The 18,342-nt window shown below is 44.7% G+C and overlaps 1 protein-coding gene across 5 annotated transcripts in view; it reads left to right on the plus strand.

The window, feature by feature from the left end:
• hycc1 (hyccin PI4KA lipid kinase complex subunit 1) overlaps positions 1-18,342 on the plus strand; it is a 110,801-nt gene that overhangs the window by 52,876 nt on the left and 39,583 nt on the right. For 4 of the 5 annotated variants that reach the window (XM_052015384.1, XM_052015389.1, XM_052015387.1 and 1 more), the window contains one exon: positions 16,054-16,155. The exons of the other annotated variant lie outside the window; for it this stretch is intronic. In XM_052015384.1, the coding sequence (XP_051871344.1) occupies positions 16,054-16,155 (102 nt within the window). The remainder of the gene's footprint in view (positions 1-16,053; positions 16,156-18,342) is intronic. 5 annotated transcript variants of the gene reach the window in all.

The raw sequence follows: 18,342 nt of genomic DNA on the forward strand, positions 1-18,342 counted from the left end.
ATTTCTCTTAGTATTTTGTACACCTCTATCATGTCTCATCTCATCCTCCTCTCTAAAGAGTAAAGCCCTAGCTCCCTTCGTCTCTCCTCATAATGCATTCTCTCTCAACCAGGCAGCATCCTGGCAAATCTCCTCTGCACCCTTTCCAACGCTTCCACATCCTTCCTCGAATGAGGTGACCAGAACTGGACACAGTACTCTAAGTGTGGTCTAACCAGAGTTTTAGAGAGCTGCATCATTACCTCGCAGCTCTTAAACTCGATCCCTCAATTTAAGAAAGCTGACATCCCATAAGCTTTTTTAGCTATCCTATCCACCTGTGAGGCAACTTTCAGTGATCTGTGGATATGGACACCCAGATCCCTCTGCTCCTCCACACTACCCAGGATCCTGCCATTAACTTTGTACTCTGGGTTGGAGTTTATCCTTCCAAAGTGTACCACCTCACACTTCTCCAGATTGAACTCCACCTGCCACTTCTCAGCCCAGCTATGCATCCTATCAATATCCCTCTGTGAGCTTCGACAGCCCTCCACACTATCCACACCACTGATCTTTATGTCATCTGCAAGCTTGCTAACCTACCCTTCCACCCCTTCATCTAAGTCAATAATAAATATCACAAAAAGCAGAGGTCCCAGAACCGATCCTTGTGGGACACCGCTAGTTACAGTCCTCCAATCTGAATGCACTCCCTCCACCACAACCTTCTGCTTTCTACAGGCAAGCAAATTTTGAATCCACGTGGCCAAGCTTCCCTGGATCCCATGCCCTCTGAACTTCTGAAGAAGCCTACCATGTGGAACCTTGTCAAATGCCTTACTAAAATCCATGTAGACCACACCTACTGCACTACCCTCATCATTCTGTCTGGTCACCTCCTCAAAGAATACTATCAGGCTTGTGAGACATGATCTGCCCTTCAGAAAGCCATGCTGGCTGTCCCTGATCAGAGCATGATTCTCTAAATGCCCATAGATCCTACCTCTAAGAATCCTTCCCAACAGCTTGCCCACCACAGACTTAAGGCTCACTGGTCTATAATTCCCTGGACTATCCCTACTACCTTTTTTTGAATAAGGGGACAACATTTGCCACCCTCCAATCCTACTCCCTCGCCTTGCGGAGCAGCCTGGGGAATATTCCGTCAGGCCCGGGGACTTATCTGTCCTAATATTTTCTAACAGCTCCGACACATCCTCTCTCTTAATAATGACATGCTCTAGAACATTAACCTTACCAACACTGTCGTCAGTGTCATCAAGGCCCTTCTCCTTGGTGAATACTGAAGAGAAGTATTCATTAAGGACCTCGTCCACTTCCACAGCTTCCAGGCACATCTTCCCATCTTTATCCCTAATCGGTCCTACCTTTACTCCCGTCATCCTTCTGCTCTTTACATAAGTGATAAATGTCTTGGGGTTTTCCTTAACCCTACTCGCCAAGGCCTTTTCATGTCCCCTTCTTGCTCTCCTCAGCCCCTTCTTAAGTTCCTTCCTTGCTACCCTATATTTCTCAAGAGACCTATCTGATCCTTGCTGCCTACACCTTATGTATGCTGCCTTCTTCCTCCTAACTAGATGTTCCACCTCTCTTGTCACCCATGGTTCCTTCACCCTGCCATTCTTTCTCTGCCTCACCAGGACACATTTACCCCTAACATCCTGCAAGAGATCCCTGAACAACGACCACATCTCCATAGTAGATTTCCCTTCAAAAATGTCATCCCAATTCATACACGCAAGTTCTAACCTTATAGCCTCATAATTTGCCCTTCTCCCATTAAATATTTTCCTGTCCTCTTTGCTCCTATCCTTGTCCATGACAATGCTAAAGGTTAGGGAGCAGTGGTCACTGTCTTCCAAATGCTCACCCACTGAGAGATCTGTCACCTGACCCGGTTCATTGCCTAATACTACATCTAGTATGACATTCCCTCTAGTCGGCCTGTCAACCTACTGTGACAGGAATCCGTCCTGGACACACTTAACAAAATCTGCCCCGTCTAAACCTTTGGTACTAAGCAGGTGCCATTCAATATTTGGGAAGTTGAAGTCTCCCATGATAACAACTCTGTTATTCTTGTACCTTTCCACAATTTGCCTCCTGATCTGCTCCTCGGTATCCTTGCTGCTACCTGGGGGCCTATAGAATACTCCCAGTAGAATAACTCCTCCTTTCTTGTTCCTAACTTCTACCCTGCTACATTATCCACCCTTTCTGCAGCTGTAATAGTATCCCTGACCAGTAACACCACCTCTTCTCTCTCCTCCCCAGCACACCCCCCCCCCCCCCCCCACCCCCGCGCCATCCCTTTTAAAACACTGAAATCCGGGAATATTCATTATCCATTCCTGCCCTGGTGACAGCCAAGTCTCTGTAGGAGCCACAATATCATAGTTTCATGTATTTTTCCAAGCTCTCAGTTCATCACCCTTATTCCTGATGCTTCTTGCATTTATGTAAATGCACTTTAGCCCATCCACCTTACTAATTTTATACCCTATACTCTGCTTCTCCTTCCTCAAAGCCTCTCCATGTGTTATATCTGGCTTTACTCTATGCACTTCTTCCACTGACCTATCCCTCCGTTCCCATCCCCCTTGCAAACTAGTTTAAACCCTCCCGAACCACACTCGCAAACCTGCCTGCAAGGATATTAGTCCCCCTCAAGTTCGGGTGTAACCCATACACTCTGTACAGGTCCCACCTTCCCCAGAAGAGATGCCAATGATCCAAAAATCTAAAACCTTGCCCCCTGCACCAACCCCTCGCCACACATTCATCTGCCGTCTCCTCCTATTCTTACCTTCACTATCACGAGGCACTGGCAGCAATCCTGAGATTGCAACCCTTGAGGTCCTGTTCTTCAGCCTTCTGCCTAGCTCCCTAAACTCACTTTTCAGGACCTCATCCCTCTTTCTACCTATGTCGTTGGAACCAACATGTACCACGACTTCTGGCTGCTTTCCCTCCCGCTCAAGAATGCTGTGGACCCAATCAGAGACATCCTGGACCCTGGCACCTGGGAGGCAACATACCATCCGGGATTCTCGATCATGTCCACAGAACCTCCTGTCTGTTCCCCTGACTATCGCGTCCCCTATCACTATTGCCCGCCTCTTCTCCTCCCTTCCCTTCTGAGCAGCAGGACCAGTCCCATTGCCAGAGACCTACTGCCGCTTGTTCCCTGTAGGTCATCCCCCTCAACAGCATCCAAAGAGGAATACCTGTTTTTGAGGGGAACAGCCTCCGGGGTCCTCTGCGCTGTCTGCCTGTTCCCTTTCTCTTTCTCTCCCCTGACAGTCACCCATCTATCTGCCTCCTGGACCCTAGTAGTACCCGCTGTAAGGGGGGTGACTGCCTCCCGATGCACAGCATCTACATAACTCTCTCCCTCCCTGATAGACAATATAGACAATAGGAGCAGAAGTAGACGATTCGGCCTTTCGAGTCTGCACCGCCATTTTGAGATCATGGCTGATCCTCAACAATCAATATCCTGTTCCTGCCTTGTCCCCATATCCCTTGATTCCCCTATCTATAAGAAACCTATCTAGCTCCTTGAAAGTGCCCAGAGAATTGGCCTCCACTGCCCTCTGAGGCAGTGCATTCCACAAATTCACAACCCTCTGGGAGAAGAAGTTTTTCCTCCCCTCTGTCCTAAATGGCCTAGCCCTTATTCTTAAATCATGCCCCCTGGTCCTGGACTTCCCCAACATCTGGAACATATTTCCTGTCTCTACCTTGTCCAATCCCTTAATAATCCTGTATGTTTCAATCAGATCCCCTCTCAATCTTCTCAATTCCAGCGTGTACAATCCCAGTCTCTCCAACCTCTCAGCATAAGACAGTCCCGACATCCCCAGAATTAACCTGGTAAACCCTAGCTGCATGCCCTCTATAGCCAGGATATCCTTCCTTAACCCTGGAGACCAAAACTGTACACAATACTCTAGGAGTGGTCTCACCAGGGCCCTGTACAAATGCAAAAGAATCTCTTTGCTTTTGTACTCAATTCCCCTTGTAATACAGGCCAACATTCCATTAGCCTTCATCACTGCCTGCTGCACTTGCTCATTCACTTTCAGTGACTGATGAACAAGGACTCCTAGATCCCTTTGTATTTCCCCCTTACCTAACTCCACACCATTCAGATAATAATCCGCCTTCCTGTTCCTGCTCCCAAAGTGGATAACCTCACACTTATCCACATTAAACTTCATCTGCCAAGTATCTGCCCACTTACCCAACCTATCCAAATCACCTTGAATTCTCCTAAATCCTCTACACATGTCGCACTGCCACCCAACTTTGTATCATCAGTAAACTTGCTAATGTTATTCACAATGCCTTCATCTAAATCATCAACATAGATCGTAAACAGCTGCGGTCCCAGCACCGAGCCCTGTGGCACCCCACTAGTCACAGCCTGCCATTCTGAGAAACATCCATTCACCCCTACCCTTTGTTTCCTATCCGCCAACCAGTTTTCTATCCATGTTAATACCCGCCCCCCAATTCCATGAGCCCTAATTTTACCCACCAATCTCCTGTGCGGCACTTTATCAAATGCCTTCTGAAAGTCGAGGTATACAACATCCACTGAATCTCCCTCGTCTATTTTCCTGGTTACATCCTCAAAAAAAACTCCAGTAGATTAGTCAAGCATGATTTGCCCTTGGTAAATCCATGTTGACTCGACCCAATGTTGACTCGACCCAATCCTATCATTGCTATCCAAATATGCCGCTATTTCATCCTTAATAATGGACTCTAGCATCTTCCCCACCACAGATGTTAGGCTAACTGGACGATAGTTCCCCGTTTTCTCCTTCCCTCCTTTCTTAAAAAGTGGGATAACATTAGCCATTCTCCAATCCTCTGGCACTGTCCCCGAATCTAAGGAACATCGGAAAATGATCACCAATGCATCCACAATTTCTAGAGCCACCTCCTTTAGTCCCCTGGGATGCAGACCATCTGGACCTGGGGATTTGTCAGTCTTCAGCCCTATTAGTCTACCCATCACCATTTCTTTCCTAATGTCAATCCACTTCAGTTCCTCTGTCACCCTCTGCCTTTTGTCCATCCTTACTTCTGGGAGATTTCTTACGTCTTACCCGGTGAAGACAGATCCAAAGTACTTATTAAATTTGACTGCCATCTCCCTGTTTCCCGTAATAATTTCGCCCGATTCGGTCTTCAAGGGCCCAACATTGTTCCTAACTAACTTCTTTCCCTTCACATACCTAAAAAAGCTTTTGCTATCCTCCTTAATATTCCTGGCTAGCTTGCCTTCGTACCTCATTTTTTCTTCCCGAATTACCTTTTTAATTAAATTCTGCTGCACCTTAAATTTCCCAATCTTCTATCTTCCCACTCAGCTTGGCTCTGCCATACTTCTTCCTTTTTAAAACAATGCTATCTCTGACTTCCTTTGTCAGCCACGGTGGCCCCTTACCCTTCTTTGAGTCTTTCCTTCTCTGGGGAATAAACTGATCCTGCACCTTGTGCATTATTCCGAAGAATACCTGCCATTGCTGTTCCACTGACAATTCTGCTAGGATGCCAGTCCAGTCAACTTTAGCCAGCTCCACCCTCATGGCCCCATAGTCTCCTTTGTTCAACTGCAAAATTGACCCTTCTGATTTGCCCTTTTCCCTCTCCAATTGCAGATAAAAACTTATCATGTTATGGTCACTACCTCCCAATGGTTCCTTTACTTCGAGTAATCTTATCAAATCCTTTGTAGTGATGCTTCGTAGTGTTTGAGGCTGTGACTCCAGCTCATCAATTCTGAACTGAAGTTCCTCCAGCCTCAAGCACTTACTGCAGATGTGGTCACTGTGCACTACAGCAGGGTCCACTAAGCTCCCACGTCATGCAGCTGCAGCACATCGCCTTGCCCTCCATCTGAACCATCTTACCTAGCTGTAGTCTACTTACAAGTTATAACAATAACAGTAAACCTTTCCTTTACTTACCAGTTACTCACCAGTGTTGTAGATGGCCTCCACCTCTTGATACCTAAGCCTGTTGTGCCAAAGCCACTCACTCTGACTCTGTCCACTCTGACAATGGCCGCTCCAAAATGCAACAGTCAATATCACTGTTTTCTACAAAGTAGGTTCTCTAGAGGTTGAAATCCAAGCAAAGTCCATAATCTTGGAAAATTTATTGTTTTTAAACTGTTTTAGTATCTATTTCAATAGAATTGAACTCTGGATGTAACATATTTGACTTGTATCTCAACAGCCAAGTTCATAACATCTGGTAACTATTGCATATGTACCAGCAACAGACTAAAGATCTAATTTTAGTCAACTGTTTGCTAGCTCAATTATTCTCTTAATTATTTCAAAAAGGAAGAAAATCAAAGATTACATTCTAGTAATCTTATTCTTCCTCAGAAAGATCTCATGCTGCATTTCATGGGAACTTGCCCAAAAATATGCCAGAATGAAGAAAGGGAAGTAAAATTCTGTAGCACTGCATTATGGTATTTTAAACTTGAATAAATATTATTAACTTCGAGTAAACGTTAAAATATTAGTTATGATTATGCACTCCAGCTGATAACCAGTGGAAGGTGTCCAATGTTTGCATTGGAACACTTACTACTTTTACTATATTGTGCATAATGTAGCACTGAACATGTACCTGTAAGACTGTGCATCATGCATAAAGGTGCATGCATATCGAAGTCAATTTATCTTAGCAGAACCACATATCCCTATAATGTAATAAGCCAACATTTCTGCTCACACTTTTACAAACTTCCATTTTATTACAATTACTGAGTCACAAACTCAAATTCCCAGATAACGACCACTATAACTACTTTCTAGACATTCCAAAGCAAAAAGAGTTGATTCCCTCAGGTAAAATACAACAGTTTTTCAACTGCAATGTGCTTTCAAAACAGCAGAACTTGAAGACAAGTCCCTTACCAACCTGACCCCACCTCCCCATATAGCTCTTATATTTACTCAGTATGTTGGATAAACATACCATCCAGGAGTCTCTTTGAAGTCCACAGAATCTCCTGTCTGCCCCCCTTACTATGGAATCCCCTATCACTACTGCTCTCCTCTTCTCCCCCCCCTTCCCTTCTGCACCACATGACCAGGCTCAGTGCCAGAGACCTGATCACTGTGGCTTTCCTCTGGTAGGCCATCTCCCTCAACAGTATCCAAAGCGGTACACCTGTTATTGAGGGGAACGGCCACTTCTGTTTGGTAATATGGACCTCTGGGGAATTTGTGAATTACTGTACGTCCAAGAGGTCCATTCATAATTTATTTCTCTCTTTCCAAAGAGAATATGAGCAATGCTGACTGTGGAAAGGGAGAAATGAATTATGAATGGATCTGGCGCAGTAGCAATTCCTGCTGCTGAAACACCATGGATGGATTGATAGAGTCCTGAAGAAGGGTCCTCACCTGAAATGTTGACCGCGTGCTTTTCTCAACGGATGCTTCCATTTTACATAGAACACTACAGCACAGTACAGGCCCTTTGTCCCACAACATTGTGTCGACATTTTATCCTGCTCTAGTATCTAGCTAACCCTCCCCTCCCTCATAGCCCCCCATTTCTCTATCATTCATGTGTCTATCTAAGAGTCTCTTGATAGAGCTTTTGTTTTGCTGATGTTGAGTGTAAGGTACACCTTGTATGCTTCAGATGATGACCCAGAGCTTGACCTCGGAAACATGCACACATTTTTCTGGGCAGCGAACTTTGAAGATGGTGTTCTGTGGTCCTGCCCTAGCCCTTAGTGAGATTGAAAAAGGCCATGTATGTGTCTAGTGTTGCTCCCTGCATTTCATTTTGAGTTGTATATTAATTGCTAACCCATCCCCTGAGATGGCAGTGGAGAAGCTGAGAAGGTACAGTCAAAAATGGACCTTGTTTAAATGAGACTGGATGGAAATTGACAGCAAATAAGGTGAAATATGAGATCTGCATGAGAGCTGGAAACAGCAGCAATGCAGTTATTGATTTATTGGAGAAAGACGTGAGGGAGGGTAAGATTAAAATAAGGACTGTTGCATGCATTCAATAAAGAAATGGGCATGTGCTTTCATGACAACACCGGTTCAAGTGACAGCTGCCTTGGCAGCTTAAATGGAGAACACACAATGTCTTTCAGACTATATGCAATTTCACCATGTTCCAGGTGGAAACAAGATCTCTGCCACTTGGGAGCACCTGAAAATCAGTAGGGAATGGGATTTGCCACCAGGGAGCAACTTGATGTCCTCATTGAACAGCATGTTGCCACTTGTGAACAGGTTATTGGCATCTTAGTGCACAGTGAGGACTTCTTTGAGTAAATTGCTGCTGTTGATGAATACAGGAATGCTACCAATGATTGGCTTGTGTCCCTGTCTCTGTGTGTGTGCTTGTGAGTTTCACCTTGCAAGAGTCTAAAAGAGGCATATTTGCAAATTGTTAATAGTTGATTGACTAATTAACAGCAGCGACTGCAAGGAAGGTAGGTAAAGCAGAGAGGCCATTGCTGAAGTGGGTCAGGGTTAGAGTGGAGCACTTGAGGCTTTGGCTCAAGAGGTTTCAGCGAGAGGAGGCAGAGGCTAAGGTAGGTCTCTGGTAAGTTTCTTTCTTTCTGTCTTTGATTTTTTCCTTTGCAGAGTAGTTAAAATGGCTCCAGGGTCAGTGTTGTGTTCATCTTGTGAGATGTGGGAGTTCTGGGAGTCCTCCAGTCTCCCTGATGGCTACATCTGCACGAGGTACATCCACCTGCAGCTCCTTACAGACACTCTTAGGGAACTGGAGCTACAGCTGGATGACCTTCGGCTCCTACGGAAGAACAAAGAGTTCATAGATAACAGCGACAGGGAGACTGTCACTCCTAAGCTGTAGGAGGCAGGTAGCTGGTTGACTGTCAGGAAAAGGAAGGAAAATAGGTAGGTAGTGCAGAGTCATTCCCCTGAATAACAGGTATACCGCTTTGGATACTGGTGGGGGGGTGTGGTGGTGGTGGAATGACCTACCAGAGGAAACCTGTAGTGACCAGATCTCTGGCACTGAGCCTGGTTGTGTGGCGCAGAAGGGAAGGGGGGAGAAGAGGAGAACGGTAGTAATAGGGGATTCAATATTAAGGGGGGTAGACAGGAGATTCTGTGGATGTGAAAGCGACTCCCGGATGGTATTTTGCCTCCCGGGTGCCAGGGTCAGGGACGTCTCAGATCGGGTCCACAGCATTCTGAAGGGCGAGAGCGAACAGTCAGAAGTCGTGGTATATATTGTTACCAATGACGTAGGTAAGAAAAGAGATGAGGTCCTGAAGAGGGAATATAGGGAGAAAGGTAGGAAGCTGAAAAGCAGGACCTCAAGGGTAGTAATCTCTGGATTGCTGCCTGTGCCACGTGCCAGTGAGGGTAAGAATAGGTTGGTTAGGCAGATGAATGCATGGCTGAGGAGTTGGTGCGGGGAACAGGGTTTCAGATTTGTTGATCGTTGGGATCTCTTCTGGGGAAGGTATGACCTGTACAAAAGGGACGGGTTGCACCTGAACTGGAAAGCGACCAATATTATTGCGGGCGGGTTTGCTTGAACTGTTGGGGAGGGTTTAAACTAGTTTGGCAGGAGGATGGGAACCCGAGTGATAGGTCAGAGGTTGGTGCGTTTGGTGTGCAAGTAGATGCAGCTTGTAGAAAGACTGACGAAGGATAGGCGGTTGAAAGGGCAAAATTGCAGTCAGTTAGTTGTGGTGAAGTGTGTCTAATGTGAGAAGTATCAGGAACAAGGCTGATGAACTTGGAGCATGGCTAAGTACATGGAACTATGACGTTGTGGCCATTACAGAGACTTGACTGTCACAAGGGTAGGAATGGCTGCTGGATATTCTGGGGTTTAGATGTTTCCAAAGGGACAGGGACGGAGGTAAAAGAGGTGGGGGAGTGCCTTTGCTGATCAGGGACAGTATTACAGCTGTAGAAAGGGAGGACATCCTTGAGGGATTGTCGACTGAGTCGGTGTGGGTGGAATTCAGAAATAGGAAGGGAGCAATTGCTCTGTTGGGAGTATTCTACAGATACCCAATAGCAGCAGATACACTGAGGAGCATATCGGGAGGCAGATATTGGAAAGGTGTAAAAATAACAGGGCTGTTGTCGTAGGTGATTTCAACTTCCCTAATGTTGCTTGGCATCTTCTTAGTGTAAAGGGGATAGATGGGACAGAGTTTGTTAGGCACGTCCTTGAAGGGTTCCTGTCACAATATATGGACAGGGCGACTAGAGGAGAGGCCATTCTGGACCTGGTACTAGGCAATGAGCCTGATCAGGTTTCAGATCTCTTGTTGGGAGAGCATTTTGGAGACAGTGACCATAATTCCTTGACTTTTATCATAGCCTTGGAGAGGGATAGGAGCAGACGATATGGGAAAGTATTTAATTGGGGGTGGGGGAATTATGATGCTATTAGGCAGGAACTTTGGAGTGTAAATTGGGAACAGATATTCTTGGGGAAGTGCACAACGGAAATGTGGAGGTTGTTCAGGGACTACTTGCATGGGGTTCTGCATAGGTTGGATCAGACGGGTCCCTGGAGACAGGGTAGCCAGGAGGGAGCATAAGAATGGACTAGGGAGAGCTAGAAAGAGACATGAGAAGGCCTTGGCGAATAAGATGAAGGAAAACCCAAAGGTGTTCTGCACACGTGAAGAATCGGAGGATGACGAGTGAGGGTCGGGCTGATAAGGGATAAAAGAGGAAATATGTTCCTGGAGTCGGAAGAGATAGGAGAGGTCCTTAATGAATATTTTGGTTCAGTATTCACCAGCGAGAGAGACCTTGACGTTTGTGAGGTTGGCATACAACAGGCTGATATGCTGGGGCACGTCGACATGAGGAAAGAGGATATGCTGGACCTTCTGAAAATGTTAAGATAGAGAAATCACAGGGACCAGATGGGATATATCCAAGGTTATTACAGGAAGCGAGGGAAGAGATTGCTGCACCATTGGCAACGATCTTTGCATCCTCACTGGCCACAGGAGTAGTGCTAGATGATTGGAGGGTGGCAGATGTTGTTCCTTTGTTTAAGAAAGGGAGTAGGGATAACCCTGGGAATTACAGGCCAGTGAGTCTTACTTCAGTGGATGGGCAAATTACTGGTGAAGATTCTTAGAGTCAGGATTTATGGGCATTCGGAGAAGCATAGGCTGATTAGGGACAGTCAGCATGGCTTTGTGAGGGGCAGGTTGTGCCTCACAAGCCTGATTGAATTGTTTGAGGATGTGACAAAGCACATTGATGAAGGTAGAGCATTGGATGTGGTATACATGGATTTTAGTGAGGCGTTTGATAAGGTTCCTTATGGAAGGCTCATTCAGAAAGTCAGGAGGCATGGGATCGAGGGAAACTTGGCTGTGTGGATTCAGATTTGGCTCGCCCATAGAAGACAGAGGGTGGTAGTAGGTGGAGTGTATTCTGACTGCAAGTTGGTAACCAGTGGTGTTCTGCAGGGATCTGTTCTGGGACCCCTGCTCTTTGTGATTTTTTTTATATATAAATGACTTGGATGAGGATGTGGAATGGTGGGTTGGTAAGTTTGCAGATGACACAAAGGTTGGTGGTGGTGTGGATGCCGTAGAAGGTAGCTGTACGTTACAACAGGGCATTGAGGGGATGTGGACCTGGGCTGAGCAGTGGCAGATGGAGTTCAGCCCGGAAAAGTGTGAAGTGATATACTTTGGAAGATCGAATTTGAAGGGAGAATACAAGGTTAATGGCAGGACTCTTAGCAGTGTGCAGGAACAGAAGGATCTTGGGGTCCACATCCATAGATTCCTCAAGGTTGCCGTGCAGGTTGATAGGGTTGTTAAGAAGGCATACGGTGTGCTGGCCTTCATTAGTCAGGGTACTGAGTTCAAGAGCCACGAGGTAGTGTTGCAGCTCTATAAAACTGGTCAGACCACACTTGGAGTATCATGTTCAGTTCTGGTTGCCTCATTATAGGAAGGATGTGGAAGCTTTAGAGAGGGTGCAGAGGAGATTTGCCAGGATGCTGCCTGGATTGGTGAGCATGTCTTTGAGGGTAGGTTGTGCTAGCTGGGCTTTTCTTTTTGGATTGAAGTTGACTTGATGGAGGTGTACAAGATGATAAGAGGCATGGATGAAGTGGACAGTCAGAGACTTTTTCCCAGCGTGAAAATGGCCAACATGAGGGGTCATAATTTTAAGGTGATTGGAGGAAGGTATAAGGGGGATGTCAGGGGTAAGTTTTTTTTACACCGTGTGGTGGGTGCGTAGAATACACTGCTGGCAGAGGCGGTGGAGACAGGTATATTAGGGGCATTTAAGAGACTATGGGGGTTATGTGGAGGGGAAGGGTTGGATAGATCTTAGAGTAGGATAAAATGTCGGCACAGCCTTGTGGGATGAAGGGCCTGTAATGTGCTGTATGTTCTATCTGTCAATATTTAGCTGATCTCTAAACTGCAAGTGATGCATTATGTGAGTAGATTGTTCAGTGGGAGCAGACGTGGGGCATGTGTGAACTTTCTTTTGAAGGAGCAAAACTCCTTTAATGTAGTGTGAATCTTGCTGGAATTGCGCAGAGAACTGACTCTGAGAAGTGAAATTAAGACAACAGGACCCAGAGACCTATGATTTCAGGCTGACACGTGCCTTTTCTCTGCCAATTCACCTCGCATTGTGGCCTCTTGGGCAGCATGCTCACCTGTGTCCCACAGCCAACCATCCATTCCTTGAATTGACCAAGGCTAGCAGACTGAAATGGCCCTTCTAGGGCAAGAGCTTCTCATGAGTTGTAAAGGATATCAGCATGCACTTGAAAGCAAAGGGAGCAGCCTTCTAGCAGCCAGTTTGCAGCTTCAGAGGGGCCACTGAACTAATGCAATGCGTTGATGTCAATGATTTTCCATTTGTTTATTATTTGTTTCACTTGGCTAGCATTTTGGGAATTGTTCAATTGTTTCTCCTTGGCGGATTAACATTGTTCCATATGCAGGGATAAGTTGGTGGTCTGGAAGCTGCTGCCATTGCTGCGTATCCTGTGAAGAGAGTCCCAATAAGGTTGCTAATTCTGTGAATTTCAGACCAACGGGCTCAATGTCAACCTTGATTTTTCACTAGACAGCGAGGATTGTTTTCAGATGGAAAAATTTGCCTCGCCTGCAGTGTAGTAAATGTTGGTAAAATAATTTGACAGATGCCATAATTGCTATATTGATGATAAATGAGATTGGAAGCTTGTGATCAGAGGTATACTGATTCTCGCAGAATTACTGCAGGGATCAGTACAGGAGCCCTTGCTTTTTGTTATTAGCATACATTATCTGGATGTAAAAGTAAGATGTGTGATTAAGTTTGCAGTTGTCAAGAAGGTTGGTGTTTTGGATAGTAATGAGGGTTGTCTTCAGCTAGAGAACAATGTTGATCAGTTGATAAGATGGAGTTTAATCCTAGAAAATGAGGTTTTACAGTAAGTATCTGATATTTACTATGAATGGTAGGGACCAGAGGGATCTTGGAGTACAAGTGCAACAGCACACATAGGTAAGGTGGTTAAGAAGGCATATGGGACATTATCTTGGGTACACAGAATAAGAGCAGAGAGATTGAGACAACTTCGAAACTTTGATTAGGCCATAGATGGAATACTGTGTATATTTCTGTCATTGTACAATAGGAAGGACGTGGTTGCTCTGGACGTGGTGGAGAGGAGATTCACCAGGATGATGCTGTGATGGAGCATTTCATTTTGAGGGGACACTGAATAGGCTGGGTTTGTTTTCTTTGGAATATTTATTAATTACTTGGATGAAGGGGTAGAAGGGTGAGTTAGCAAGTTTGCAGACGACACAAAGGTCGGTGGTGTTGTGGATAGTGTGGAGGACTGTCAAAGATTGCAGAGAGATATTGATAGGATGCAGAGCCGGGCTGAGAAGTGGCAGATGGAGTTCAATCCAGAGAAGTGTGAGGTGGTACACTTTGGAAGTACAAACTCCAAGGCGGAGTACAAGGTTAATGGCAGGATTCTGGGTAGTGTGGAGAAGCAGAGGGATCTGGGGGTTCATATCCACAGGTCACTGAAAGTTGCTTCACAGGTGGATAGGGTAGTTAAGGAAGCTTATGGGATGTTAGCTTTCATAAGTCGTGGGATCAAGTTTAAGAGCCGCAAGGTAATGATGCAGCTCTACAAAACTCTGGTTGGGCCACACTTAGAGTACTGTGTCCAGTTCTGGTTGCCTCGTTATAGGAAGGATGTGGAAGTATCGGAAAGGGTGCAGAGGAGATTTACCAGGATGCTGCCTGGTTTGGAGAGTATGGATTATGAGGAGAGACTAAGGGAACTAGGGCTTTACTCTTTGGAGAGAAGGAGAATGAAGGGAGACATGATAAAAGTATACAAAATATTAAAAGGAATAGATAGACAGCCAGCGCCTCTTTCCCAGGGCACCAGTGCTCAATAGAAGAGGGCATGGCTTTAAAGTAATGGGTGGGAAGTTCAAGGGAGATATCAGAGGGAGGTTTTTCACCCAGAGAGTGGTTGGCACATAGAATGCACTGCCTGGGGTTGTGTTGGAGGCAGGTACATTGGTCGAGTTCAAGAGGTTGTTAGATAAGCATATGGAGGGATATGTGGGAGGAAGGGGTTAGATAGTATTAGGCGTGGTTTAAAGGTCGGCAAAACATGGTGGGCTGAAGGGCCTGTATTGTGCTGTATTGTTCTGTGGAGGAGGTGGAAGGAGAGTACAAAATTATGAAGGGCACAGGGTAGGCACTTAAAAACCTTTCCATATAGCAGAGGTATTTAAAATCAGAGAACATATGCTTAAGGTAAGGGGTGGAAGGTTTAGAGGGAATCCGAGGAAGACTTTTTTTTAATCCAGAGAGTGATTGGAACCTGAAACATTGCCTGAAAGGGTGGTGAAGGCAGACACTTGCAAGATTTAAGTATCAAGACAAGCATTTGAATTGCCAAGGCATCGGCATAGAAGGCTACAGGCCAAGTGCTGGAAAATGGGATTAGTATAGATGGGTGTTCAATGGTTGGTATGGACAAGGGGGCTGATGGACTTGTTTCTGTGCCGTATGACTCAGAATGCTATTGATGGCTGCCTGCAATCATGCAAAATTAGCTGCCTACAATGATTCATTGACTAGGTAGTTGAGAGTTACTGTGATCTTCAGAACCAGGGAGAGGGAGGTCCAGGCTTAGGAGTGTAGCTAAATGTAATTTTTCTTTCTGGTACAGCACGTAGAATAGCAGCTTGCATTTGTAATAGCAACTCAAAATTACCAGAACCTATCAAGGTCCTTCAAATGAATTAAAGTGTCAATCAATAGGGTTAGAGGTATTTACTGGAACTGAAGGTAGAGGCTATTCAATTGTTTTTGTAAAAACAAATGAGAAGCTGTACTGTATTATTTTCTTATTGATGATGTCATGCATCTAGACACACCATTCTGACCAATTTCAACATGCCAAAAATATCTTTCTTTACAGATTTTTCTGGTTTATGCTTTCTTCTGCTTTAGCAACTTGTTTGGGAGGTTGGGGATTAATAATTTCTTTCCTCTTAAAATAAATTACAGATGACAGTGGATACTTTTAATATTTTGTTTACTACTTTGAACTAAAACTTAATTGGAGTGGATAAGTGGGAAATTTTAGATTTGTCCGCTAAGCCAGAAATAAATAAGTAATTGTTCTTTTAACTGTATACCAATAACTTCATGCACCATCAGAGTAATGGAGTGTTTGTAATGGCAGCACATTTTCCCACCATCTAGATGTACATTTTAAGTGGAAATATTTCTAGATGTCCTGCTAGTGGTCAAGAAGGGATTCCAGCAACCTTGTTCCTATTGGTTATTGTGATAAAAGCACACATTTTCGATTTGCTACAATAGAATTTGTCTTTTCCTGTTAATAACCATGAAAAATACTTGCATTTTTTAAATTTTGAAAAATGACTACAGGCATGTAACAGAGCTGCTATTTAAAGTGAAGTATATTGCATTTACTCTTTTTTCTTTATTTTGAATTCAGACAATTCCTGAGACCTCCATATCCAGCTATGCTTCAAGTTTAAAATGCAAGAGTACTCTGGTTTCAGAGTTGTACACAGTCATCAGTGAATCACATAGTGAGGTAGGAACAAAAATACAGTAGTGTTTAGTTTGGATTCTGTCCTACCTAATTCTTCAGCTTTATAAACTAGGTGCTTTGCATTTCCCTTTTAATTTTATCAGTGACTTTATTCCATCTCCAAGATCCTCTGTAAAGCCATACCTTTGACTGTATATCTGGACACGCTTGCTCATTTCTCTTTTTTGACTTGATATTGCTCATTAGTCTCTGAAATACCATGTGACTTTTTTTATATACACAATAAAGCCATTATATAAATGCAGGACTACTTCACCCCACCAATAAACATCTGATTTGAATTTTGAATTACTTATGCCTCTTCCATTCTCTCAGTGAAGATGTTGTAAGCACACAAACATGTTGGGTTGAGTGGCATTCTTCTGTGGTGCAGAATCTTGTCTACTCAACACCTTCATAGCATGGTTTCTGAGTTCCCTCCCAATGCGTAATTTGGCTACTGCTGCAACCCCAGCGTCTTTCTTTTCGTCCCTTTTGGACCCTGGGCCCTCTGATCGGACTTTTCCTTGTGTTGGCCCACTTAACATTTCATGCTGCGATTGGTACTTTAACCCTTATCCGATTGCGAGACGTTGTTGCAACTCATTGCTATTCCATTGCTTTCTTATTCTGCTTTTAGTACTGGATGTTCTCAGTATCTTTCGGCATTGAGATATCCTTTGCTATTTTAGTATAAGCTGCAGCTTTGCCAGTTCCATCCTGCCCTCTTGCAGACCACCTAACCAAATATATCAACTAGGGTCTAATGATGTCCCATTCCTATCACAATCGCTCTCCCCAGTATTTTCTCGTTGAACTAGGCCAAATGATCAACGAACACCATACCTCTTTTTCTTCTAGTATATCATCCACAAGACAAGTGTTATTGTTCTGGGTGATTGTTTTAACATCAAGATTTTGACTTTACACTTCTCACATGCGCTGAATCTTTGCTACTTAAACCTTCCTCCAATGCCACTCTTCGTACCAAGTCCCCCTTCCCGTTTGCTGGAGTGGATGTGCGTTAATAAACCTCCTATTGGTTCCTCTACCCTTCCCCACCCCTGATAAAAACTTAATTTTGTTCTTCTCTTTTCAGAGTCCTACTTCTCTACCACTCTCCAAGCTCCACCCCAAGTTTCTCAAAGGAATTGGGAAAATAAGCATTTGTTCAATTTCAATCCCAATTCATACATTGCTTCCATTACCTTTTCTTTCTTTTGTATAAAATCTCCTACCCATATTCACAGTGATCTTCTGCACCTTGTCATCTCACATGGTCTTTCTGCTCCCACAACTTGCATCAGAGTCAAAGGTGTCTCCAGTCATCCCTTTGGAAAGGGTGCAGAGGAGATTTACCAGGGTGCTGTCTGGTTTAGAGAATATGCATTATGAGGAGAGACTAAGGGAGCTAGTGTTTTACTCTTTGGAGAGAAGGAAGCTGAAAGGAGACATGATAGAGGTATGCAAAATATTAAGAGGAATAGGTAGAGTAGACAGCCAGTGCCTCTTTCCCAAGGGGACCAATGCTCAATACAAGAGGGCATGGCTTCAAGGTAATGGGTGGGAAGTTCAAGGGAGATACCAGAAGGAGGTTTTTTTTACTCATTGGGTGGGGCATGGAATGCACTCTCTGGGGTGGTGGTGGAGGCGGGTACATTGGTCAAATTCAAGAGATTGCTAGATAAGCATACGGAGGAATTTAAAATAGAGGGATATGTGGGGGGAAGGGGTTAGATAGTTTTTAGGTGTGGTTTAAAGGTCAGCTCCACCCTCCAATCCTCTGGTACCATTCCTATGGACAAAGAGGACTCAAAGATCCTAGCCAACGGTTCAGCAATCTCCTTCCTCGCCTCGCAGAGCAGCCTGGGGAATATTCCATCAGGCCCCGGGGACTTACCTGTCCTAATATTTTCTAACAGCTCCAACACATCCACCCTCTTGATATCTACATGCTCCAGAACATCAACACTGTCCTCAGCGTCATCAAGGCCCCTCTCTTACTGAAGAGAAGTATTCATTGAGAACCTCGCCCACTTCCACAGCTTCCAGGCACATCTTCCCACCTTTGTCTCTATTCGGTCCTACCTTCAGTCTCGTCATCCTTCTGCTCTTCACATAAATGTACATCGAAACACACAGTGAAACACATCTTTTGCGTAGAGTGTTCTGGGGGCAGCCCGCAGGTGT

Source organism: Pristis pectinata, chromosome 5, assembly GCF_009764475.1.
Source record: "Pristis pectinata isolate sPriPec2 chromosome 5, sPriPec2.1.pri, whole genome shotgun sequence".
NCBI lineage: Eukaryota > Metazoa > Chordata > Chondrichthyes > Rhinopristiformes > Pristidae > Pristis > Pristis pectinata.